The following is a 26,824-nucleotide window of genomic DNA, read 5'->3' as shown; positions in this document are numbered from 1 at the left end:
CTTGAGCTAGGGATGGTAAGGAGTGGGCATTTTCCTCTGTGCAGGAAAACCTTTCACTGGTAGAGTTAATTTTCAGGTGAGTGCATTTTTCCTTATGTTTAATCCAATGTTGGTTTTGACATACTTTGGAACAGTACAGTGTCTCTTTACATGATGAACATTGTTTCAGGTTCTCAAATGCATCTTCTCTGGCACAATTTGCACATTTCTGGGACTTTTTGGTAGCTACGGTTAACACTCGTCCCTCAGCGSTAACCTTTCCCCGTTTAAATGGGCCTCCCTTGATGGTCTGACTCCCCGGATTTTACATCCAGCTTGAAAATGTTCTCCACTCCCACATCGGAAGCAGTGTGTGCAGCGTGCATCTGTTCTGGCCTGCTGGCAGAYAAAACACCTCCTTGGAGCTTGAACAGAGCGGTTGGCATACCGGTTAGGTGCATATTGATGCTGCGCAGGGTCAGGTGCTTGGGACTGACTGTAGTTGCTGTAATACTGCTGCTGGGACACAGGTGGCTGGGGGTCCCTATCTGGCCTCCTAACTGGAGGTGGGGCATAGGCACAAGGCTGTGACCGAAACATAGGCTGCTGTAATGTCTCCTTAATCTGAGCAATCTCTGCACATGTCTATCCTGATACTGTCACTCTGGAGACCTGTAAGGACTGTGTGTAAACACATGCGCTGGACTAGAGCAGGGTCATACTTAAGCCCTGATTCTGACTCCTGGGATGCAAACAGTACTTTTTGCCTCATCTAAGACGCGCATCAGGAAGCTTTGAGGGGTCTCCTTGCTGTGCTTCTGAAGCTAGCTGTTTGTAAAGCTCTGTTGCACTCTTCTCTTGGAAGTGGGAACGCAGGATACATCTAAGTGTGGTAAGAGTTAGCTGGGGTTTACCTTCCAAGTAACTGCGTAGCTGTGAGCCTGGAGAAATAGCCCTGACTACTGCATCTACTATTTCTACCTCAGGATAGCCTCTGTTAAGTCCGCTTCTCGATCTGATGGGCAAGGCTGGAAAAAATCAGTTTATCTTTCTGGCCCGGTTCACCTATCTGACCAGAAATGTTAAACTCTTTGCGCCAGTATGAGCTGGGCTGTGCATTGGGTGAGAGCGGCACGCTCCCCTGAAGATTGGCATGGGGTTGGGGCTGACGCAGAGAATCACTGGCTTGGGCTGCAGTAATCTGCTCAGTTCCCACCCTTTGTTGTGGTGTTACAGTTCTCAGTTCCTCTATTCTGTGATGTATTCCGGCTGTTTCAAAATCATGGTCAGTTTGCCCTGTTTTGTTATCTATGCCACTGATCATCTCTGTCATTTTGTCTTTAAGTAGCAACAATTCCGACATGCCACCATCTTCTAACTCTGCAACTTCCTCTCTTTCAAGGAACATCATAATGTGAGTCATCAATGATATGCGGGATTTGTCTTGAACATCTCTTCTCTGTTCGCCTGATATGTCAAGGAAATCACATATCTCTAGTAACTTGTCTTTAGTCAGGGTGCGCAATTCTCCTACTACCTCTTCCTGTAGTTCTTCCAAGGCGGTTGTCATGTTGACAGAACAGGAGGAACTTTTACTGTGCAGGAGTTGACTCTGAATTAGATGGTCCTTACTGTCTCTGATGGTCGATCAATGGCCTCAGGTGACACGTACTTAACCACCAACTTCCAGCTCTCCTCGAACAGCAACACTTTCCTCACTGCAGCCTGCCTGAGTTATTATGTGGGGATTTAGCTGGCTCGGAATTCAGCGACCAGGATGTGGAAGCTGCTCAGATGTCCAGTTATCTCAGCGGAGCCTCCAAAAATCGTCTCTTATGACCGAAAAGAGCTTCTGGACATAAGAACTGGGATTACTCACCTCAAATTGGACGAAGAGTTCCTTAATGAGTCGGACGGGAGGGATATACTACTACAGACACCCGACCAGGCCCAGATGGAAAATGAAACAGAGATTTTGCGGAAGGAGATCAGGGTGCCTTGTGAGGATCAGGAGGCAAGTGGCTAATCTGCCCTTGCCTTCATCCTGCTAGCTAACGTTCAATTGCTGGAAAATAAATGGGACGAACTGAATGCACGTATAACCTACCAACAGGACATTAAAAACGAATCTTATGTTTCCCCGAGTCGTGGCTGAACGCCGACATTAAGAACATACAACTGGCGGGTTATACACTCTATCGGCAGAACAGCAGCCTCTGGTAAGATACAGGGCGGGGGCCTATGCATATATGTAAACAACAACTGGTGCACTATCTAAGGAAGTCTCAAGGTTTTGCTCGCCTGAGGTAGAGTATCTCACGATAAGCTGTAGACCACGCTATCTACCTAGAGAGTTTCTGTATTTTTCGTAGCTGTCTACATACCACCACATACCGAGGGTGGCACTAAAACCGTACTCAATGAGCTGTATACTGCCATAAGCAAAAAGGAAAACGTTCATCCAGAGGCGACACTCCTAGTGGCTGGGGACTTCAATGCTGGGAAACTTAAATCAGTTTTACTGAATTTCTATCGGCATGTTAAATGTGCAACCAGAGGATAAAACAATTCTAGACCACCTTTACTCCACACACAGAGACTCGTACAAGGCACTCCCTCGCCCTCCATTTGGCAAATCTGACCATAACTCTATCCTCCTGATTCCTGCTTACAAGCAAAAATTAAAGCAGGAAGCACCAGTGACTCGGTCTATAAAAAAAGTAGTCATATGAAACAGATGCTAAACTACAGGACTGTTTTTCTAGCACAGACTGGAATATGTTCCGGGATTCTTACGAGGGCATTGAGGAGCACACCACATCAGTCACTGGCTTTATCAATAAGTGCATTTACGACGTCGTCTCCACAGTGACTGTACGTACATACCCCAACCAGAAGCCATGGATTACAGGCAACATTCACACTGAGCTAAAGGGTAGAGCTGCCGCTTTCAAGGAGTGGGACTCTAACCCGGATGCTTACAAGAAATCCTGCTATGGCCTCTGACGAACCATCAAACAGGCAAAGTGCCAATACAGGACTAAGATCGAATCGTACTACACCGGCTCCAATGCTTGTCGTATGTGGCAGAGCTTGCAAACTATCACAGACTTCAAAGGGAATCACAGCCGAGAGCTGCCCAGTGACACGAGCCTACCAGACGAGCTAAATATCTTCTATGCTTGCTTCGAGGCAATTAACACAAACATGCATGAGTGCATCAGCTGTTCCGGACGACTGTGTGATCATGATCTCCGTAGCCGATGTGAGTAAGACCTTTAAACAGGTCATCATTCCCAAGGCCGCTGGGCCAGACGGATTCCCAGGATGTGTACTCCGAGCATGTGCTGACCAACAAGCAAGTGTCTTCACTGACATTTTCAACCTCTCCTTGTTCGAGTCTGTAATACCAACATGTTTCAAGCAGACCACCATAGTCCCTGTGCCCAAGAACACTAAGGTAACCTGCCTAAATGACTACCGACCCTTAGCACTCACGTCTGTAGCCATGACATGCTTTGAAAGGCTGGTAATGGGTCACATCAACACAATTATCCCAGAAACCTTAGACCCACTCGAATTTGCATACCGCACCAACAGATCCACAGATGATGCAATCTCTGTTGCACTCCACACTGCCCTTTCCCACCTGGACAAAAGGAACACCTATATGAGAATGCTATTCATTGACTACAGCTCAGCTTCAACACCATAGTGCCCTCAAAGCTCATCATTAAGCTAAGGACCCTGGGACTAAACATCTCCCTCTGCAACTGGATCCTGGACTTCCTGACCGGCCGCCCCCAGGTGGTAAGGGTAGGTTACAACACATCCGCCACGCTGATCCTCAACACGCGGGCCCCTCGTGTGCGTGTTCAGTCCCCTCCTGTAATCCCTGTTCACTCTTGACTGTGCGACTCCAACACCATCATTGTTTGCTGATGACACAAGTGGTTGGCCTGATCACCGGCAATGATGAGACAGCCAATAGGGAGGAGGCCAGAGACCTGACCATGTGGTGCAAGGACAACAACCTCTCCCTCAACGTGATCAAGACAAAGGAGATGATTGTGGACTACAGGAAAAGGAGGACTGAGTACGCCCCCATTCTCATCGATGGGGCTGTAGTGGAACAGGTTGAGTGCTTCAAGTTCCTTGGCGTCCACATCAACAAACTAACGTGGTCAAAGCACATCAAGACAGTCGTGAAGAGGGCACAAGAAAACCTATTCCCCCTCAGGAGACTGAAAATATTTGGCACGGGTGCTCAGATCCTCAAGGTTTTACAGCTGCACCATTGAGAGCATCCTGACGAGTTGCATCACTGCCTGGTATGGCAACTGCTCGGCCTCTAACCGCAAGGCACTACATAGGGTAGTGCGTATGGCCCAGTACATCACCGGGGCCAAGCTTCCTGCCATCCAGGACCTCTATACCAGGTGGTGTCAGAGAAGGCCCTACAAATTGTCAAAGACTCCACCTACCCTAGTCTGACTGTTCTCTCTGCTACCGCATGGCAAGCGGTACCGGAGCGCCATGTCTAGGTCCAAGAGGCTTCTAAACAGCTTCTACCCCCCAAGCCAAAAGACTTCAACAGCTAATCAAATGGCTACCCAGACTATTTGCATTGCCCCCCCCCCCCCCTCTTCTATGCTGCTTCTACTCTGTTATTCTAACTACCGTTCAAAAGTTTGGGGCCACTTAGAAATGTCCTTGGTTTTGAAATAAAAGGAACAAAATTTTGTCCATTTAAGATAACATCAAATTGCTTAGAAATACAGTGTAGACATTGTTAATGTTGTAAATGACTATTGTAGCTGGAAACGGCTTTAAAAAAAAAAAAGGATATCTACATAGGTGTAGAGGCTCATTATCAGCAACCATCACTCCTGTGTTCCAATGGCACGTTGTTGGCTAATCCAAGTTTATAATTTTTAAAAGGCTAATTGATCATTAGAAAATTGCAAAAGGGTTATGTTAGCACAGCTGAAAACTGTTGCTCTGATTTAATGAAGCAATAAAACTGGCCTTTAGACAAGTTAAGTATCTGGAGCATCAGCATTTGTGGGTTCGATTACAGGCTCAAAATGGCCAGAGACAAAGACCTTCTGAAACTCGTCAGTCTATTCTTGTTCTGAGAAATGAAGGCTATTCCATGCGAGAAATTGCCAAGAACTGAAGATCTCGTACAACGCTGTGTACTACTCCCTTCACAGAATAGCGCAAACTGGCTCTAACCAGAATAGAAAGAGTGGGAGGCCTCGGTGCACAACTGAGCAAGTGGACAAGTACATTAGTGTGTCTAGTTTGAGAAATAGACGCCTCCACTAGTCCTCAACTGGCAGCTTCATTAAATAGTACCCCCAAAACACCAGTCTCAACGTCAACAGTGAAGATGCGACTCCGGGATGCTGGCCTTCTAGGCGGAGTTGCAAAGAAAAAGCCATATCCCAGACTGGCCAATAAAAAGAAAAGATTAAGATGGGGAAAAGAACACAGACACTGGACAAAGGAACTCTGCCTAGAAGGCCAGCATCCCGGAGTCGACTCTTCACTGTTGTATTCGTCGCATGTGACAAATAAAATTTGATTTGATTGTTGGATTTCTTGATTTCTTATCTGGTAAACCTATGCCATTCACCTGGATATTGCTTACAATAGATGTTCCAGAATATGCATTATTCTGTAGTAAAGATTTTATCCCACTAGGTATAGCTTTTATAAAAGTGTCATACCTTGCTTGAAACCTTAGTTGTATCTTTCCATAAATTCTCTCCACGTAAATAGATTCTCACTAATACTATCTAATTGGCTGACAAGAAACAATTATGATAAAATAACATCTTGTTAATACATATTATTAACCCATTATTCCATATAAAACATTTGATGCCAATTTCATAGGAAGTTTACGCACAATATAAGGACATTTTAGTAAAAAATGAAAACCTCAGTTTCAACAAAAAAACAAAAAACATAAGGTACAATATTTCAAAAACTGAGATTTTCTTTTTGAAAGTACCTTTTTAACCCAGTTGACTTTTGAAATCTGATTTTAAAGAGAGTGAATTCTAAGATAATTAGACCACCATCACAAACCCTGTTGGTGATTAACATCTCTCTTTATCTTATGTGGCTTGTTTTTCCATATGAAGTTGTACAATAGCCTATTTAAGGTATAGCAAGTGGATTTGGAAATGTCAATATCTAGCCCCTCAGCTTTGGATTAAAGAACCCTCATTTGAAGATTTAAATCTTTCCCTAACCATGAGGAGAACTTATTTTTGATAGATTCAATTACAGGATTAAAATCATTCACAGCCTTAAGATTTTTGGTGATTTTTACACCAAGGTAGGTTACAATATATTTTTCAGATTTGACAGCTCCTTTTAAGAACAAACATCTCACATTTGGAAAAATGTAATACCAAACCTGAGATTTTGGAGAACTGCTTCGCAATATCCAATGCCAATCTAGCTTGTGACACATTAAAAAAGTGAGATGTTATCTTGAGCTCTCTGGCCTGGAATGTAATGCCTTTAAATGGACTTTGTTAAACAAATGAGCATAATGTTTGAGATACTAACAAATATAACAAAGGTGAGATTGGACAACCTTGTCGTATTCCTTTGTAAATGTTAAACCTTGAGGATGTTCCATGACAGTTTGATACAGCTATTGCCACCATTATACAGAGTTGTAATAGCATCAACAACAAAAATGACCAAACTTCAAATGCTTAAGACAATCAAAGATAAAATTGTGACATGGTATCAAATGCTTTCTGAAAATCCCAAAATAAGATGACAGGGAAGTCATCCAATAGATCACAATACTCAAACAAATATAACACCAGCCTCAGATTATTAGATATGGCGCCCTTTCATAAGCCCTGATAGACATTCATCAATCAGATCATTCAAGCCAGACTTTAACCTTTTCTCAACGATTGAGGCTATCATTTTGTAGTCGTTATTGAGCGTAATTGAACGCCAATTATCAATAATTAAGAGCTCCTTATGTGGTTTAGGTATAAGAGTAATAACCCCTTGCTTCAGAGGCAGGTGGTTCTCCCTTTATAGCCCTTTATAGCCTCAAAGGTTTCTAGTAAAAATTTAGCTTTTTGGTTTTGTAAAATTCAGAGGTTAATCCATCACAGCCTGGAGATGTGTTCTTTTTTTAAATTGAGCAATCCCATAATGGAACAATCTTAACAACAAGACCGAATTATTATTTATTGAATAATTTACTAATTGGGCTAACATTCTCTATAGAATCAAGGAGATCCTTAGTCACTCAAACGGTTATCTAAGGCGTAAAGTTACTCATAAAACTTAGTGGAAGTCTGATAACAACTCTCTATCCTCAGTGGTAACCCCATTAATCTTACATTTTCGAAGTGTGAGTTCCCCTCTCCTCTTGTCCAAATCTAAGAAAGTGTGTACTGTTCTTCAACTTTTTTTAAGCCACTTTTGTGGACCTTTTATGAAGGCTCCTCTTGCCTTTTCCTTATAAAATGAATATAGTTGATTCTGTAAATTATTCAATTTAGCTTTCTCATTAAGATCAAGATGCTCAATCTCTGATATCAACAATTTTCTTAGAGACCTTAGCTACGTCACATATCCTTAAAGCAAGCCACATCCCATATGTAATACAGGCTGATTTAGATTAAAAAAATTTTTTTTAAGCAGTTCCAAATATTTCCCATATTCTGCATTTAGAGGTAGCTCAATTCCAGTAAATATATTTGATTCTTAATCACATTTTTTAAATTATCATGCAATAAATGAGTCATTCCATTACCCATAACCACCAGAGTATTTCTTATCATCATTACTGCACATTCTTAGTCAGCCATATAATTTTATGATCCGTCAGGACTGCAGGCAGTATTTTACCTCTACAGTATTGGGCTCAAGGCTAGAAGTTATCACCCACAAGCCAATTCTTGATTGTGTACTGTTTCTCTCCAGGGTTTTTAACGCTCCATATGTCAATTAAGTCGAGGCTTTGGCAGAAATTCGCCAATTTGTTCGCACCAATGTTAGGCCTATGGGGCAATCATCAGTCTCTTTATAATAAACTGTATTCAAATCCCCACCAACTACAATCTGACTGGATGGATATTTTCTCAGATTTAAGAATTTCCTTTAGAAGTAAGTCATTTGGAGGACTAGAACAGTATACATTACACAACACAAATAATCTGTCCATGTGGTTGATGACCGCTACTAGCCAATGTCCATTGGAGTAAACAAAAATGTATCTTTGAAATTGTGTGCTAAAATTGCAACCCCAGCTGAATGATTTTAGTCCCGTGGGCCAAGTAAATGTCACTGCTCCCACAGATTTCCCCCAAAATTATAGTCCTCTTTGCATGAATGTGTCTCTTGAACAAATAGAAAATCTGTGTTGCAGTCCTAACAAAGTTCATTTTCAACAGGTTTCGTATCCCCCTGGCATTGATTGACAAACTTAAAGTCCATATATACACAATAGAAAGGAAAATCCTATGCAATCTCAACTCTACCCTCTCTATAAAAAGGTGCTTCATAAATGTAGTAACAGAAGTCTTGACTTGTAAACCATAACACCACAATCCAAAACTAGAATGCTCAGTTTGTTGTGGGGGAAGGGGCTACCTTGCAAGCCTACCAGTGGATCAAATGATTCTCGTATGCATGATTGAGAGGTCTCGAGGTCAACGATTAAAAAATCAAATGTTTTTGCAAATTTTCTCCAGAATGTTGGCCCTTTCGTTTATCTTTGCAGTGACTGCATTGATTATGTTGACCTTCGCACAAAGACAATTATTTTTGTGTATTTTTGGGTGCAGGGCTATTGACCGAATGTCCATATTCCTCCATTTCTTCTCCTGAGGAGTCAAGTGGCGGCTTCTCTCTGGTGTATGAGTGGACAGCTAGCAACTGCCCTCTCCTACCTTTTGCTCTTTCGCAATTTTCTTTCTTCCATTTAGCCAAGTTTACGATCAAATTAGCGGTCTACTGAGCGTTCTTCTCTGTGCTTACTATAAACCAATTTTTTTTTGTTCACTTTTATCCCTCTTAAACTCAGGTTACTCGGAGCAAGATAAATTCCCGTCTGCACCCCAAGTATTTGAAGCGCACCATATTGCTGAATGGCATGCATTCATGGTGAAAGTGGGATCATGCAAAGGCTCATGGTCGATGTAGTTTTCATCCTGCCTGAGGGAGTCAACCAGGAGCCTCCTCATAGCCTGGTCGGTGTAAGCACGTGGTCCTGTGTGACGATAATGTAGTAGTCAGAATGGATCACTATTTAATAAAAATCTCGATTCGTAGTGAACTTTAAAATAGTTCACCGTGGGGATCTAACTTGATCATTATAAACAATTTCTAGAGCCCAAAATGTTTTGTTTTTTTACGTAGGTTTTGAAGGACAGACCAGGGCTTTTGGCACCGCTAGGTTTCTGCACAGGAGCCGACCAGCAGATCTATTGACTTCTTCACGCTCCAGACTGCACGCTGGGGGCCTGATCTAACCTAACGTAGAGGGCGTAAAAGTTTATCCATCCAGAGATCTATATATAACTATGAGATGCTCATGTCTCCGACCCTAACAATTGGAGTCGTTGTCCCAAAGGCGGGAAGGCAGGTAATAAGCTTAGGTCCAAAATAAGCCCATTAGAAACACATTGGGTTTATTTTGGACAGATTTTGCGGAGTGAAACCTCTTGCTTCGCCTCTTCGTCCATGATCCGTCGCTGTCTGATCCGGAAGATACTGCCGCAATGGATTATGGTCATTGCTGGAATCCTATTTGTGTTAGAAAATGATATTCTTATAATAGGTAAGCTATATAAAACCTTGCAGAGAGCCTGTCCAACTGACAATCTCTTACAAAAAAATATGAACTATTGGAACCAGGACTTAATAAGAACTGATATTGGCAGAAGATGGAAGAATGTTGGAACATAACTAATGAGATTACAGTTATAATGGAAATGTGTGCTTAATCCAGTATAAATGAATGTATTATACAAGAGACATAATTCACAAATTCTACAGCACAACGGCAGAGTCATGTCTGAAGTGTAAAATGAATAATGACTCCATAATCCATGCCTTCTGGGAATGTTATAAAGTCCAAAAGTTAAATACATTTTTAATCGGTCTGTCTGCATATTTCAAGACATGGGTTGGATGATACTTTTTCTCGTCAATCATCTTTAAAAAAAGTATACTTGAACTGTAAATCAACCAATCCTCCGTCGTTAATGCAATGGAAATGTGAAATGCTTTATCAAAAATATTTAAGTGCGTGGGCTACAAAAAGAAACAAAGGTGCAGTTTGAGGCCATGTCAAAATTAGTTATTTTTCCCACAAAAGGGCTTTATTACAGACAGAAATACTCCTCAGTTTCATCAGCTGTCTGGGTAGCAGGTCTCAGATGATCCCACAGGTGAAGAAGCCGGATGGCGAGGTCCTGGAATGGCATGGTTACACGTGGTCTGCGGTTGTGAGGCCGGTTGGACATACTGCCAAATGTTCTAAACCAACGTTGGAGGTGGCTTATGGTAGGGAAATGATCATTCAATTCTCTGGCAACAGGTCTGGTGGACATTCCTGCAGTCAGCATGCCAATTGCACACTCCCTCAACTGAGACATCTGTGGCATTGTGCTGTGTAACAAAATTACACATTTTTGTGGCCTTTTGTCCCAAGTGCAAGGTGCACCTGTGTAATGATCATGCTGTTTAATCTGCTTTTTGATATGACACACCTGTCAGGTGGATGGATTATCTTGGCAAAGGAGAAATTCTCACTAACAGGGATGTAAAGAAATTTGGGCACAAAATTTAAGGGAAATAACATTTTTTTTTTTGTGCATATGGAATATTTATGGGGTCTTATTTCAGCTCATAAAACATATGACCAACACTTTACATGTTGAGTTTATATATTTGTTCAGTCTAGTTGGTGGTTGTATGTTTTGTATTGTTTATATAAAATAAATAAATGATTATGGTCATCGTAGTTGACTACCATGTTTCTGCATACTAGGTTAAATCTTTCTTAATGAAAACGACAACTCTTCAAGTAATTGAACCGAAGTTGGTCATTTAAAAAAATAAATAACTGACCCCCCCCCCCCCCCCCCCCACCGAAATGCTGCCCAATCGCTCAACACTACAGTTTGGACAATGTGTGTGTTTTTTGTGAGACCTAGTCAGATTGGGGAAAGGGTTATCTGGTCCTAGATCTGTGGTTAAGGCCAAGTGCTACTACAAGCTAGGAGGGGGGTGTACGGGGTCTGGTGCATATAGAATACTCTTTAGTCTGAAGGAATGCTTCCTTACTATGGTTCCTTTACAGCTGAGGCCCATGGCTATTGACCACTAATGACATTAATCAGGCTGGGGAGAATCTATTCTCAACCAATCAATGGCAATATGTACAGATGTAGGATCTTAATTTGAGCCACTTTGCTACAGAAGGAAAATTATCCTGCAGCAACAGGAAATGTGAATTACGTGGATTATAATGAATTTAAAAAATTTGAAGGGGTTGATTAAATTTTTCTTAAGGGAAAATCAACATTGAAATTTCTTAGTGAACATGTAAAAATGTAAACTTTCATATGGTACCACAAAGATTGCTGGAGGTCCACACCAGAGAATGTTGACGTGAATGTGAATATCTGTTTTAAATCATACTGTCAAGCCTCCATAGGAAACATCGAAGTCATAGAAATGTAGATAATAGACTAGACATCAAATCACATTTTATTTGTCACATGCTTCGTAAACAACTGGTGTAGATTAACAGTGAAATGCTTACTTACGGGTCCTTTTCCAACAATGCAGAATTAAATATAAAGCTAAAATTGTAATGAATTCAAATTGTGACACGGAATAAATACACAGTGAATAATGAATAACAATTGCGAGTAAAAATAACACGGCTATATACAGGGAGTACCAGTACCGAGTTGATGTGCATTGGTACAAGGTTCTTGAGGTAGCTATGTACATATAGGCAGGGGTAAAGTGACTAGGCAACAGGTTAGATAATAGACAGAAGCAGCAGCGTGTGTGTGGCATTAGTGTGTGTTGAGGTGTAAGTGTGTGTGGGTAGAGTCCAGTGTGTACATGGAGTCATGCAAGAGAGTTAGTGCAAAAAAAGGGTCAGTCCGGGTAGCCTTTTGCTTGCCCCTCCATTTCCTGTAGTCCACGATCAGCTCCTTTGTCTTGCTGACGTTGAGACACCACACTGTTGTCTTGGCACCACACTGCCAGGTCTCTGACGACCTGCATATGGGCTTCCTCATCCTTATTTGGTGATCAGTCCTAGCACCGTCGTGTCATCAGCAAACTTGATGGTGCTGTTGGAGTCGTGCGCGGCCACAGTCGTAGATTTAATGGGGAGTACAGAAGGGGGCGAAGCACACACCCCTGAGGGGCCCCCGTGTTGATGGTCAGGGTGGCAGATGTGTGGTTGCCTACCCTCACCGCCTATGGTGTTGAATGCTGAGCTGCAGTCAATGAACAGCATTCTTACATAGGTTTTTCCTTTTGTCCAGGTGGGTGTGTACAGTGCAATGGAGATTTCATCATCTGTTGGGGCGATATGTGAATGGGTCCAGGGTGTCTGGGATGATGGTGTTGATGTGAGCCATGACCAGCCTTTCAAAGCATTTCATGGCTGTAGGTGTGAGTGCTATAAGGCAATAGACATTTAGGCAGGATATCTTGGCATTCTCGGGCATGGGGACTATGGTGGTCTGCCTGAAACAAGTTGGTATTACAGACCGGGTCAGGGATAGGTTGAAAATGTGCTGATTATGCATCCTGGCATTCCGTCTGGCCCCGCCGGCTTGCGCATGTTAACCTGTTTTAAAGGTCTTACATTGGCTACGGAGAGCGAGATCACACAGTCGTCTGAAACAACTGGTGCTTTCATGCATTTTCAGTGTTGCTTGCCTCGAAGCGAGCATAGAAGGCACTTTAGCTCGTCTGATAGGCTTGCGTCGCTGGGCAGCTTGTGGCTGGGTTTCCCTTTGTTATCCGTGATAGTTTGCAAGCCCTGTCACATCCGTTGAGCGTCCGAGCCGGCGTAGTAGGATTCGATCTTCGTCCTGTATTGATGCGTTGCCTGTTTGATGGCTCGTCGACGGTCGTACCCAGATTAGTGTCCTGGCTCCTTGAAATTACCATTTAAATTCACATTTGACGGTGGGTGGACCGGCGGACATCTTTGTGGTAGTAATTAAAGTGAAAATGTAAATGTCCATTCTATGAATTCTTTCTTTGATTGAAATGACACCCACCATGTATTCAAACTGATGGCAGGTACAACACAAAAGCCTCACATGACGTAAAATAGGGTCTAAGCTACAACCTATGTGAATATGGAAAAAGTCTGAGTTGAAGTGTTTTTAGACAATTGATGTTAAAGGCAATAAAAATCAGAATTTATATTTTAAAACATTTATATAATATTTGTATATAAAAAGGTTTCCATCAAATCAGGCCTGCAGCAATCAGCAGCAGCCTCTACAGTAAACAATCGGCATCATTCACCACTCGATACCAAGCGCCATGTTGTCACCCTCCACGCTGTTAGTATGCGTCACCATCACAGTTCACCAGACAGTAATGGGAAAAGCCACTAAAACACTGCAGCCAATTCTCCTGGTGTGTTAGTGCCTCATCGCTGTCACGTTAGCAGAGCGTAAAAATGTCATTGAGACCACTGTGTGATGTATTGTTTTGACAATTTAATTTCAGACTCCGATTTATGTATTGTTTTCGTTCTCCGCGGGTTATTGTTGCCTGGAGACAAGGACATGAATCAGAGATGGGCTAGGTCTTAGTGCAGATAAGTGAGGGTTTGGGTAACTGCTCCACAACAGCAGCTCTTAGTTCATCAGTAGCTAGGTTTCCATCCAATTGGCGACAGATTTTCATGCGAGTATTCTAAATTCGGCATAAAGAAAATATGCATTTTCCCACCATTGGTGTGTTTCCACCAAATTGACTTGTTGGGGATAAATCAGTGCGTGATGATGTAGTGCACACAATATATATATTTTTTAAGTTTTCATGTACCAAATAAAAATCGAAAGTTCAATGTGTTTCCGTCCCATTTTCAACTCTGAGAGTTTTGTCACATACAATGTTGCGTTAAATAGCAAATGTGCACGTGCGCTCTAGCCAACAGCTCACAAATACTGTGCGTGTAGGCTAGTCTACATGATAAGATTATTATTGTCAAACGGCTGTCAAGGATCGATCATCATCATGTCACCAGAATAAAACTCTCAATATTAATTGGAAAAGAGCCTCAAGCTCCTCACCGTGTACTTTCAGCTTCCTGTGAAGTTAATTTGTAAATGATTTAATCTGTAGCCTAATAAACTGCATGGATCCCGAGTCCTAACGCGAGGACCACACACCCATATCACGACTCCAAGTTTACTTCGATATGATGGTTGTGAAATAAATATTTGCGCGGTGTTTCCACTGTCAATTCTCGCAAAATGTATTTTAACAACACAAAAAGATCCCACCATGTTGAACGAACAAATTCTGTCGCCATTTATAAAATTGTACCGAAATGTCCTGTTTCTATCAATTAATCGTTTTTAAAAAATACGGTATGACTTTACTCGCATAAAAGCTGTGGATGGAAACGTGGTTACTGAGGGAATATAGTAGAGGTATCAGACTGCCAGACAGCCAGGTTGGACCCCCCCCCTCCCATCGCTCCCCGATTAAGCCGCCCAGTCAATAGTCCTTGCCCCTGTCACCAGGCAACGGGCAGATGACTCCAAAGCCATTGCGGTCGGGGAGCTTCACCTGAAACAATTCTTCCACCCAGAGCTAGATTACTGCAGAATGCCAAAGAGAAGGAGAGAGTGAGGGCCCTAGAGAGAGGGAGATCGTTAAAAATAAAAACTCCATAGATTCTCTTAAGCAGGGCCTGTGACAAGACAATGGGGTGTGAGAGAAAACGAAAGTGGATGATGGAGGAACTGTCACCTGGGTGATGAATGAATGGGGGGGACGTCACCCATCTGTCAGGGTGACACCAGTCTGCCACCAACCAGCAGGCACACTTTGTGCCACGGGGCCAGACCAACGGGCAGGGCAAACAATGGCAAGCACAGTGGCACTGTGATGAGTTTGTGTGTGTTTTGTTTATTTCAGTGATAAGGGAGAATGGACCCATGGTCTCTATATTGTGTGGTTGAAGGACCAGTGAAACGGTGAGGTCAGAGTAAAGAACTATTCAGAAGAGGACAGGCCCTTCTCTCTATGGAGAGGCTGGTTGGTGGAGAACTTGGTGGCATTCCAAGTTGTCATCTTTGCATTCATGCTGTGCAGATACAGTTGAAGTCAGAGGTTCACGTACACCTTTGCCAAATATATTTAAACTCAGTTTTTCACAATTCCTGACATTTAATCCTAGTAACAATTCCCTGTCTTAGGTCAGTTAGGATCACCACTTTATTTTAAGAATGTGAAATGTCAGAATAATAGTAATGATTTAATTTGGCTTTTATTTATTTCATTACATTCCCAGTGGGTCAGAAGTTTACATACGCTCAATTAGTATTTGGTAGCATTGCCTTTACAATTGTTTAACTTGAGTCAAACGTTTCGGCTAGCCTTCCACAAGCTTCCCACAATACGTTGGGTGAATTTTGGCCCATTCCTCCTGACAGAGCTTTTTAGGCCTCCTTGCTCGCACATGCTTTTTCAGTTCTGTCCACAAATGTTCTATATGATTGAGGTCAGGGCTTTGTGATGGCCACTCCAATACCTTGACTTTGTTGTCCTTAAGCCATTTTGCCACAACTTTGGAAGTATGCTTGGGGTCATTGTCCATTTGGAAGACCCATTTGCAACCAAGCTTTAACTTCCTGACTGATGTCTTGAGATGTTGCTTCAATATTTCCACATAATTTTCCTGCCTCATGATGCCATCTTTTTTTGAAGTGCATCAGTCCCTCCTGCAGCAAAGCATCCCCACAACATGATGCTGCCAGCCCCGTGCTTCACGGTTGGGATGGTGTTCTTCGGCTTGCAAGCGTCCCCCTTTTTCCTCCAAACATAATGATGGTCATTATGGCCAAACAGTTGTATTTTTATTTCATCAGACCAGAGAACATTTCTCCAAAAAGTACGATCTTTGTCCCCATGTGCAGTTGCAAACCGTAGTGTGGCTTGTTTATGGCGGTTTTGGAGCAGTGGCTGCACTTTTCGCACCAAAGTACGTTCATCTCTAGGAGATCTCCTTCCTGAGCGGTATGACGGCTGCGTGGTCCCATGGTGTTTATACTTGCGTACTATTGTTTGTACAGATGAACGTGGTACCTTCAAGCGTTTGGAAATTGCTCCCAAGGATGAACCAGACTTGTGGAGGTCTACAATTTTTTGTTTTCTGACACAGTTTGAAGATGGGCCTTGAAATACATCCACAGGTACACCTCCAATTGACTCAAATTATGCCAATTAGCCTATCAGAAGCTTCTAAAGCCATGACATCATTTTCTGGAATTTTCCAAGCTGTTTAAAGGCACAGTCAACTTAGTGTATTTATACTTCTGACCCACTGGAATTGTGATACAGTGAATTATAAATGAAATAATCTGTCTGTAAACAATTGTTGGAAAAATTACTTGTGTCATGCAAAAAAAACTATAGTTTGTTAACAAGAAATTTGTGGAGTGGTTGAAAAAACGAGTTTTAATGACTCCAACCTAGGTGTATGTAAACTTCCGACTTCAACTGTATCAGATCTCACAATGTTTGGTCTCAATAATTGAGAAATCAATTATGTTATAGCAATGTTCTAAGATGCCCTTGCAGTGTGTGATTGCAAAATAGACAACCGGGAACGTTGATCTCACAAGATCAGACTGTGTTGAAAAGAACAAGGCTCCAAACATGGAAGAATAGGGAAGTGAAACGTGTGGTACCACACATTTTGAGACTACTTTTGTTCTTTTTACACTATTGAGGAAGCTAGAAAATATTCCAGAAATATGCCAGAGTGGGCTTAAATAAAGCCCACTCTGGCATATTTCTGTGGTATTTTCTAGCTTCCTCAATTTAGCACACTTGTTGAAGGTTTATTTTCAGCTACTCAAGGACAGCTGCACTGAAATGTGATTTATTTAACTCAGCCTAGGGAAAGTTTGTGATCGGATGCAGTATTGTTTAGCTGTAAAACAGATTTGAGAGAACAACACATGACCGTATTGAATGACGCGGTGAAACCCTGAGGATGTCTTCGGGTTACAGATTCATGTTTGTCACTAGCTAGGTTTCCATCCAATTGGTGACAGATTTTCATGTGAATAATCCAAAATCCGGATATTTAACAATATTCACATTTTCCAACCAGTGATGTTTCCATCAAATTGACTTGTTGCAGATACAAGGCTGTGTGTGATGACGTAATGCACATAAAAAAAATAACATTTTACGGTTATTAAATTACCATGTACACGACCCAGTCGTTCGTTCTAAATGTTCCATTGCCATACTGGCTGGTAACGTTCTTATCCCTTGCTTGCTAGCTAGCCAACTACGGCAAATTTAGTCACGTCAAAAAGTGGAGCCAGAATAACAGCAAAGTAGTGACATTTTATTTGGATACATCCATAACAATGAGCTAATGAGGCGCGATTTTCTCTGGCATAGAAAATAGAAAAGCACAGCTACAGTAACACAATCACGTCAAACTGGATTCAGGATTAGACTCACCCGCTGTATAATATATCTGTGCACCGACATTTCTCGCACAATTAATTTGACCAACACTAAAAGATCCTACCTTGTCTAGTGGATTTTGATTAGTCGACATTTGTAAAGTTTACCAAAAAACTTATCTTTCCATCATGCCTGTCATTACATATTTTTTTATCCGACATGTACAGTACTTTACACAGATAACAAGGTTGGATGGAAACCTGGTTTATGACAGAGTATATTGTCAGGTCTTATTGTGTTCATATGGAGATGGTACTGGGCTTACTGTATGGCAGTGCTCTTTCATACTGCTCGTACTGACTGATGGTGAGTGGCTTTAAAGGACCTCTTCCTCTTTTTTTCCTTTTTCTCCCCATCGATCTCTCCTTTTTCTCATTCCTCTCTCGCTCTTTCTCAGTCTCTCTCCCTCGCTTCCCCCTGTGTGTGTGTGTGTTTCAGACTGCTGGTGAAGCCTGTAATTGAGCGTGTCCACCCACCGCTCTGCAGCAGAATCAGCCAGGGGAAGAAAGCTTCTTTCTTTTGTGACACGCACACTTTTGCTGCAGTGCCTCTCTCCATTCCCACGCAACCAACCATCAAAGACCACCCTTCTGGCTGGTGCAAGCCTAGAGTCCTAACACACACACACACACCCCATCCCTCTATCTCTACTTCTCTAATGCAGAAGAGACCTAATGCACATACTTGTATACCTACAACATCTAAAAACAATCAAACCTTGGGGCTAATGTGAATTTTGTGGCAGTTTCACGGTCACCTAATAGTAAGTGGAGGAGGAACATTTGCTGTAACCTCGGAGTTCTCCACTGCTCTCAATGACGGTTTAGTTGCTAATGGCATGTTTTATCTCCTGACTGGTGACAAACCATAATCTACCATAATCTACATCGCAAGTTGTAATTCACTGTGCCATAAACATGACAACAGTGTTATTTTGCATACACACATCTTTCTGGGGATAATGCAGGATAGTTGCTTGGCTTTGGAACGTTCTCAGCACATTTAAAGGAACTTGACAAAAATCTGTTATTTTCTTGGTATAACTTTAACAGAGCGTTTCCAAAAAGTTCTAACGTGGTTACATGTCATTTCAACTTTGTGAATGTTCTCCAACTGGTTAGACATTGGGAATGTTCTCAAATAGTTCAGAGATCATTAAGGAACAATGTTCTTCTGTGGGAATTTCAGTGCTTTAGCATGACGTTTCCTACGGGTTTCCTCATGGTTCTATTTAAAGTCATGTTCTCATTGTTCAGAGAACGTTAAACAACATTCTTCTGTGGAACTACATTCTGGGAATGTTCAAAGAAAAGGTGTGACTTAAGCGATGTTCTCAATCTGGTTCTCTTTATGTCAGTTCTTGACAATATTCTGGGAGTATTCTGTTCTCAGAACTTAACATAAAAAAACAACTTTAACATCCTAAGAATGTTATTTAAAAACTTATACAGTGCATTCGGAAAGTATTCAGACCCCTTGACTTTTTCCACGTTATGTTACAGCCTTATTCTAAAATGAATTCAATAGTTTTCCCACTCTCATCAATCTACACACAATACCCCATAATGACAAAGCAAAAACACGTTTTTGTAAATGTTTGCAAATATATAAAAAAACAACAGATCACATTTACATAAGTATTCAGACCCTTTACTCAGTACTTTGTTGAAGCACCTTTGGCAACGATTACAGCCTCAAGTCTAAGGTATGACGCTACAAGCTTGGCACAACTGTATTCGGTGAGTTTCTCCCATTCTTCTATGCAGATCCTCTCAAGCTCTGTCAGGTTGGATGGGGAGTGTCACTGCACAGCTACTTTCAGGTCTCTCCAGAGATGTTAGATTGGGTGCAAATCCGGGCTCAGGCTGGGCCACTTAAGGACATACAGAGACTTGTCCCGAAGCCACTCCTGCATTGTCTTGGCTGTGTGCTAAGGGTCGTTGTCCTGTTGGAAGGTGAACCATCGCCCCAGTCTGAGGTCCTTTAGCGCTCTGGAGCAGGTTTTCATCAAGGAGCTCTCTGTACGTTGCTCCGTTCATCTTTCCCTCGATCCTGACTACTCTCCCAGTCGCTGCGGAGATGTTGCAGAGATGGTTGTCCTTCTGGAAGTTTTCCCATCTCCACAGAGGAACTCTGGAGCTCTGTCAAAGTGACCATCGGGTTCGTGGTCACCTCCCTGACCAAGGCCCTTCTCCCCCGATATCTCAGTTTGGCTAGGCTGCCAGCTCTAGGAAGAGTCTTGGTGGTTCCAAACTTCTGCCATTTAAGAATGATGGAGACCACATTGGTCTTTTTGGGGACCTTCAATGCTGCAGAAATGTTTTGGTATGCTTCCCCAGATCTGTGCCTCGACACAATCCTGTCTGAGCTCTACGGACAATTCCATCAACCTCATGGCTTGGTTTTTGCTCTGACATCCACTGTCAACTGTGGGACCTTACATAGACAGGTGTGTGCCTTTACAAATCCTGTCAAATCAATTGAATTTACCACAGGTGGACTCCAATCAAACCGGATGCACCGGAGCTCAATTTTGAGTCTTATCGCAAAGGGTCTGAATACTTATGTAAATAAGGTATTTCTATTCTTTAATTTCAATATATTTGTAAAAATGTCTAAAAATCTGTTTTCACTTAGTCATTATGGGGTATTGTGTGTAGATTAAGTTTATTTTATAAATTTTTTAATAAGGCTAACTTAACAAAATGTACAAAGTCAAGGGGTCTACTTTCCTAATGCACTGTTTAATTTTTTTAATATTTTTTAATAAAAATATATTAAAAAAATTAAGAAAAACCCTTGAATGAGTAGGTGTGTTTAGTTTTTCTTAATTTTTAAAATATATTTTTAAATAAGTGTTAAACAAAAAAAAAAATATATATATATTTGAGATTCTTCAAAGTAGCCAACCTTTGCCTTGATGACAGCTTTGCACACTCCTGGCATTCTCTCAACCAGCTTCATGAGGTAGTCACCTGGAATACTTTTCCAACAGTCTTGAAGGAGTTGCTTAAAACTTGTTGGCTGCATTTCCTTCACTCTACGGTCCAACTCGTTCCAAACCATCTCAATTGGGTTGAGGTCGGGTGATAGTGGAGGCCAGGTCATCTGATGTAACACTCCATCACACTCCTTATTGGTCAAATAACCCTTACACAGCCTGGAGGTGTGTGCTGGGTCATTTTCCTGTTGAAAAACAAATGATAGTACCCCCTGATGGGATGTCGTATCGCTGCAGAATGCTGTGGTAGCCATGCTGGTTAAGTGTGCCTTGAATTCTAAATAAATCACAGACAGGGTCACCAGCAAAGCACCATCGCACCTCCTCCTCCATGCTTCACGGTGAGAACCACACATGCAGAGATCATCCGTTCACCTACTCTGCGTCTCACAATGGCACGGCGGTTGGAACCAAGAATCTTTCAAATTTGGAGTCTTCAGACCAAAGGACTGATTTTCACAAGTCTAATGTCCGTTGCTCGTGTTTCTTGGCCCAAGCAAATGTTTTCTTATTGGTGTTCTTTAGTAGTGGTTTCTTTGCAGAAATTCAAATCCATGAAGTCTTGACTCACGCAGTCTTCTCTGAACAGTTGATGTTGAGATGTCTGTTACTTGAACTCTGAAGCATTTATTTGGGCTGCAATCTGAGGTGCATTTAATTGCCAATTTCTGAGGCTGGTAACTCTAATGAACTTATTCTCTGCAGCAGGGAAACTCGGGGCCTTCCTTTCCTGTGGCGGTCCTCATGAGAGCCAATTTCATCATCGCGCTTGATGGTGTTTGCGACTGCACCCGAAGAAACGCTCAAAGTTCTTGAAATGTTCCGGATTGACTGACCTTTTTCAAGGATGGACTGTCATTTATCTTTGCTTATTTGAGCTGTTCTTGCCATAATATATTTTATTTAACCTTTTTTTATCTAGGCAAGTTAGTCAAGAACAAATTCTTATTTACAATGACGGCCTACCGGGGAACAGTCGGTTAACTGCCTTGTTCAGGGGCAGAACGACAGATTTCTACCTTGTCAGCTTGGGGATTCGACCCAGCAACCTTTCGGTTACTGGCCCAATGCTCGAACCACTAGGCTACCTGCCACCCCTACCTTTGTCTGAAACTGATTGTCTGAAACGCATTAAGATGGAAAGAAATTCCACAAATTAACTTTTAACAAGGCACACCTGTTAATTGAAATGCATTCCAGGTGACCACCTCGTGAAGCTGGTTGAGAGAATGCCAAGAGTGTGCAAAGTTGTCATCAAGGCAAAGGTTGGCTACTTTGAAGGATCTCAAATATAAAATACTTTTTGATTTGTTTAACACTTTTTGGGTAACTACATGATTCCATATGTGTTATTTCATAGTTTTGATGTCTTCACTACTATTCTACAATGTAGAAAACAATAAAAATAAAGAAAACCCTTGAATGAGTAGGTGTGTCCATACTTTTCACTAGTACTGTAAGTAATACAGCCATGACGCTGTATCAGGAAAAATGCGAAAATCTAAATGGTGTGATCGAGGCGTTTAGGTTAGATACACACAGACCGCATGAGAGGGGAATGTACATAAAACAATGATGGGAGGGACAGAGGCAGTTTGTGAAATTATGTCTTATCTACTTTGAAGAACTAGTGAAATGATTTTGTCAGACGCACTAGCGGTTCTGGGGGGGCCAGTGCCCCTGTGACAACAATTTTGGACCCCCTAAATGTGGAGTATGAAATCATTTTTACATAACACATTTTTGCTATCGTTTTTTTTATTACATCCGTTATTAGACAGTGGCAACGATGATGATTATGAACATGGTCTTTTGCCTGCTAATGCCTGCAATGCAGTGAAGAAAACGATATGACAACAATAACGTCTAATGTAACTGGCCCCTCTAACAGTACAACTGGCCCCAGGTTGGCCCCCCCAGTTGAAATGGTCCAGAACCGCCACTGGTCAGACGGCTCTGCAACGTACTTAGGCAGGCTAGCTAAATAAAATGACTAAAGACAGTCAAGTACGGGGAGCAGATACTGTTACATGGTTTTGCTGGCTGACGGCTACTGCCGGTGCAGAGATGAGATGATGACTTTAAAGAATTAAAAATAATAAAGTAATCAAATACAAAATAATGTAATTATATACACAACTGAAATCTTTTATTTCATAGTAATTTCTTTTTTTAAATTGATGTCTACCCATTGGGGAAGTGACAGAGACAATTGACTATTTTAATTGTTTTGGTAATTGAATGTTCACCATTTTTGGCTTTGTAGAGTTTTTTTAATGGAAATTCCAATCATTGTAATGCCATTCTTTCATAATGTATTAATTTGATTTATCGAAATCGAAAACGTGGCAATTTTTTGATAGTCGAACTGTAACGGAACCGACCTTTAAAAAGCACAAATCGCTCAGCACCTTTGTGCCACGTGTGTGTGTGTGTGTGTGTGTGTGTGTGTGTGTGTGTTCAGCATGCATGTGTGTGTATAGGGAGGGTGGGCATGAGGATGTGCTGCCATGGCACCCCGCTGAGCAGTACCTCACTAAAATAGCATACTAAGAAAAAAAACTGGATAACAGTTTATTTTGAATATGGAACCACAGGGTGAGAATATTGACATACCTTGTATTATTTCCCGTGTGGAGGAAAAACTGCGTTGCATGGGTGTTTTAATTAATAACTACAGAGTTATTTCAGGAAGTGAAAAGTTGATGTTTCTAGGTGAAAGGGGGTTATTGAGAGACTGACTGTAGTGTCAGCGGTGTCTGGTGGGTTTCTCAGTAAGTTTCTATCATGTTGTGTCCCTAAACTCAATGAGTTTCCTTGTACATATAAAAATGTGTATATAAAAGACACATGATGTACAGTTGAAGTCGGAAGTTTACATACACTTAGGTTGGAGTCATTAAAACTCGTTTTTCAACCACTCCACAAATTTCTTGTTAACAAAAGTCGGTTAGGACATCTACTTTGTGCATGACACAAGTAATTCTTCCAACAATTGTTTATAGACAGATTATTTCACTTATAATTCATGTATCACAATTCCAGTGGGTGAAGCAACATCTCAAGATATCAGTCAGGAAGTTAAAGCTTGGTCGCAAATGGGTCTTCCAAATGGACAATGACCCCAAGCATACTTCCAAAGTTGTGGCAAAATGGCTTAAGGGCAACAAAGTCAAGGCATTGGAGTGGCCATCACAAAGCCCTGAGCTCAATCCAATGGAACATTTGTGGGCAGAACTGAAAAAGCGTGTGCGAGCTAGCCTGACTCAGTTACACCAGCTCTGTCAGGAAGAATGGGACAAAATTCACCCAATTTATTGTGGAAAGCTTGTGGAAGGCTACCCGAAACGTTTGACCCAAGTTAAACAATTTAAATGCAATGCTACCAAATACTAATTGAGTGTATGTAAACTTCTGACCCACTGGGAATGTGATGAAAGAACTAAAATCTGAAATAAATCATTCTCTACTATTGTTCTGACATTTCACATTCTTAAAATAAAGTGGTGATCCTAACTGACCTAAGACAGGGAATCTTTACTTGGATTAAATGTCAGGAATTGTGAAAAACTGAGTTTAAATGTATTTGGCTAAGGTGCATGTAAACTTCTGACTTCTTCAACTGTATATCTGGGTATTGGGTCACACATACTGTACTTGCTACGAAAAGCTGGTCTTATCAGAATGGTGATATTAACCGTTGTAGTTATGTCACCTGATCTGACATATTAGTTATATATCACTTACGGAAGTTGGTTTGCTGCAGTGTGCTGTTTTGAAATGTAAACCAACTGCAATCCATCAGTATCCAGACATGTTATTGTTCTAATTCCATTGTCTGATTTTTGTCAACATTTCCTTCATACTTCCTGGGTATCTTGCATCACCAGATCCGAGCAACATAACAGACTATTACTGGCAACCATTCAAACCGTGCAGCAATGCTTTCTCTTTCATACTAGGCAATGCTCTCATATTTTTGTACAGGAGTAGAATTCCTTGGGTGAAATTTATTTTTCCTTCTCTTTTTGTGCTCAGGAGTGTCACTGAAAGTGGGAAGACTGGGAAAACGAGAGGACTAGAGGAGAAAGATGGAGCCCATATCTTTAGATGGGGCTGCAACGGTGGAGGAGCTGGTGGAAGTGTGCATCCAAGCCTTCGGTCAGTCTCTTTATTTACCTATGAGCACTCAAATATACCTGCTACTCAATGTCAAAATTAGGGCTCCCCAACCCTGTTCCTGGAGAGCTACACTCCTTTAGGTTTTCGCTCCAACCCTAATCTAGCGCACCCGATTCTAATAATAATTAGTTGGTTGATAAGATGAATCAGATTAGTTCAAACTGGGGTTGGCGCGAAAACCTACAGGAGGCTAGCACCAGCTCTCTAGCAACAGGGTTTGAGGGGGCTGGTCTAAGTTAACAACCTAATCTTTGTGCATTCAGAATAGCATTTTATTTCCAGGAACGGATTGCAAGGAGAAGAGCGTTTCTAGGAATAGATAGCAATTTCCCACATGTCCATGCGCCACCATAAATGGCTAATGTTGTCAGTCTCAAATCAATAGTAATCGGTTGTCTTATTTGCAGAAACACTTCAGTCGTTTTTGGCTGCTCTTCTAGTGTAAAGGGACACAAAAAGGGCTGTTGTGTGACGAGAATGCTTCTGTCCTCTTTCAGATGAGAAGGGCGCTTTGAAGGACCCCTCCGTAGTGCGCATGTTCCTCATGATGCACCCTTGGTACCTCCCATCCACCGACATGGCTAAGAAACTACTGCTCAAGTATCCTTCGCCACCAGGCACCTGCTTATGGCTTATCAGGTGTTGACAGCTACTGTAAGAACAACACATATACTCTTTAACCCTAAAAGCACCCACAAGCACTGAGTACACCAAACATTAAGAACACCTTCTTAATATCGAGTTGCACCGGCTCCCTTTGCCGTCAGAACAGCCTCAATTCGCCGGGGCGTGGACTCTACGAGGTGTCGAATGCGTTCCACAGGGACGCTGGCCCGTGTTGACTCCAATGCTTCCCACAGTTGTCTGGATGTCCTATGGGTGGTGGCCCATTTTTGGTACACACAGGAAACTGTTGAGCGTGGAAAAACCCAACAGCGATGCAGTTCTTGACACAAACCGGTGCTCCTGGCACCTACTACCATACTCCGATCAAAGGCACCTAAATCTTTTGTCTTGCCCATTCACCCTCTGAATGGCACACGTACACAACAATTAATGTCCCAATTGTCTCAATGCTTAAAAATCCTTATTCAACCTGTCTCCTCCCTTTCATCTACACTGATTGGAAGTGGATTTAACAAGTGACATCAATAAGAGATCATAGCTTTTACCTGAATCCACCTGGTCAGTCTATGTTATGGAAAGAGCAGGTGTTCATAATGCTTTGTGTACTCAGTGTATTTTTTCGCTTAAATGCACCAAGTGTCATTTTTTGGTAATAATTGCAAGCAGGAACGCTTTTTATTTGTTAACCTTTTATAACACAAGAAAATGGTTTGAATCCCCCCAAAATCAGCATATATTTTAAATTGTGACGTTATAGTAGTCAAATTGTAGGTTTCAAAATACATGTTTTTGTAGTTTTTTTTTCATCCTTAGCCTCTTGTTATGGATATTTATCCGTTATTCATTCAAGTGTTGTGTGTCTGTGATTCTCGGAGGCTGAGAAATTGGCAATTGAGCTAATCTGAGCTAATAAGATGGCCACCGATATGGCCGATCTTATATGCAAAAATGTGCAACGGTGCCATCAGACTTTTGACTCTAACTTTGGAATGCTCTGGGCTGTCAACTCAGTTCCAATTGCTTCTGAAAGATGAGACTCTCAGCTTGGTATATAGACATTGACTGGAAGCTAAATATGTATGTACATCTTTTAGATATTTTTTTAAATTATAGTGTCTGTCCCCCCCCCAACATCTGGGGTGGTTCCATATTTATATTTTCAGGGTACATACCTCTGTGCCATATTTGGTGCTTTTATCACAAAGTGTACAATTGAGTCCACATTTTCAGCTTAGCTGTGTATACCACTAGTACACAAAAGAGATT

The 26,824-nt window shown here is 41.7% G+C and overlaps 1 protein-coding gene across 1 annotated transcript in view; it reads left to right on the top strand.

The window, feature by feature from the left end:
* The window catches only part of LOC111960312 (RAS guanyl-releasing protein 2-like), a 105,833-nt gene that overhangs the window by 29,050 nt on the left and 49,959 nt on the right, over nt 1–26,824 (top strand). The window contains exons 2-3 of the mRNA XM_023982274.2: nt 24,788–24,910; nt 25,429–25,531. Coding sequence (XP_023838042.1) covers nt 24,841–24,910; nt 25,429–25,531 — 173 coding nt within the window. The 5' untranslated portion in view covers nt 24,788–24,840. The remainder of the gene's footprint in view (nt 1–24,787; nt 24,911–25,428; nt 25,532–26,824) is intronic.

Source organism: Salvelinus sp. IW2-2015, linkage group LG37, assembly GCF_002910315.2.
Source record: "Salvelinus sp. IW2-2015 linkage group LG37, ASM291031v2, whole genome shotgun sequence".
NCBI classification, from domain to species: Eukaryota; Metazoa; Chordata; class Actinopteri; order Salmoniformes; family Salmonidae; genus Salvelinus; species Salvelinus sp. IW2-2015.
Note: the sequence above shows the minus strand (reverse complement) of the source record. Positions and strands in the feature narration are given on the sequence as shown.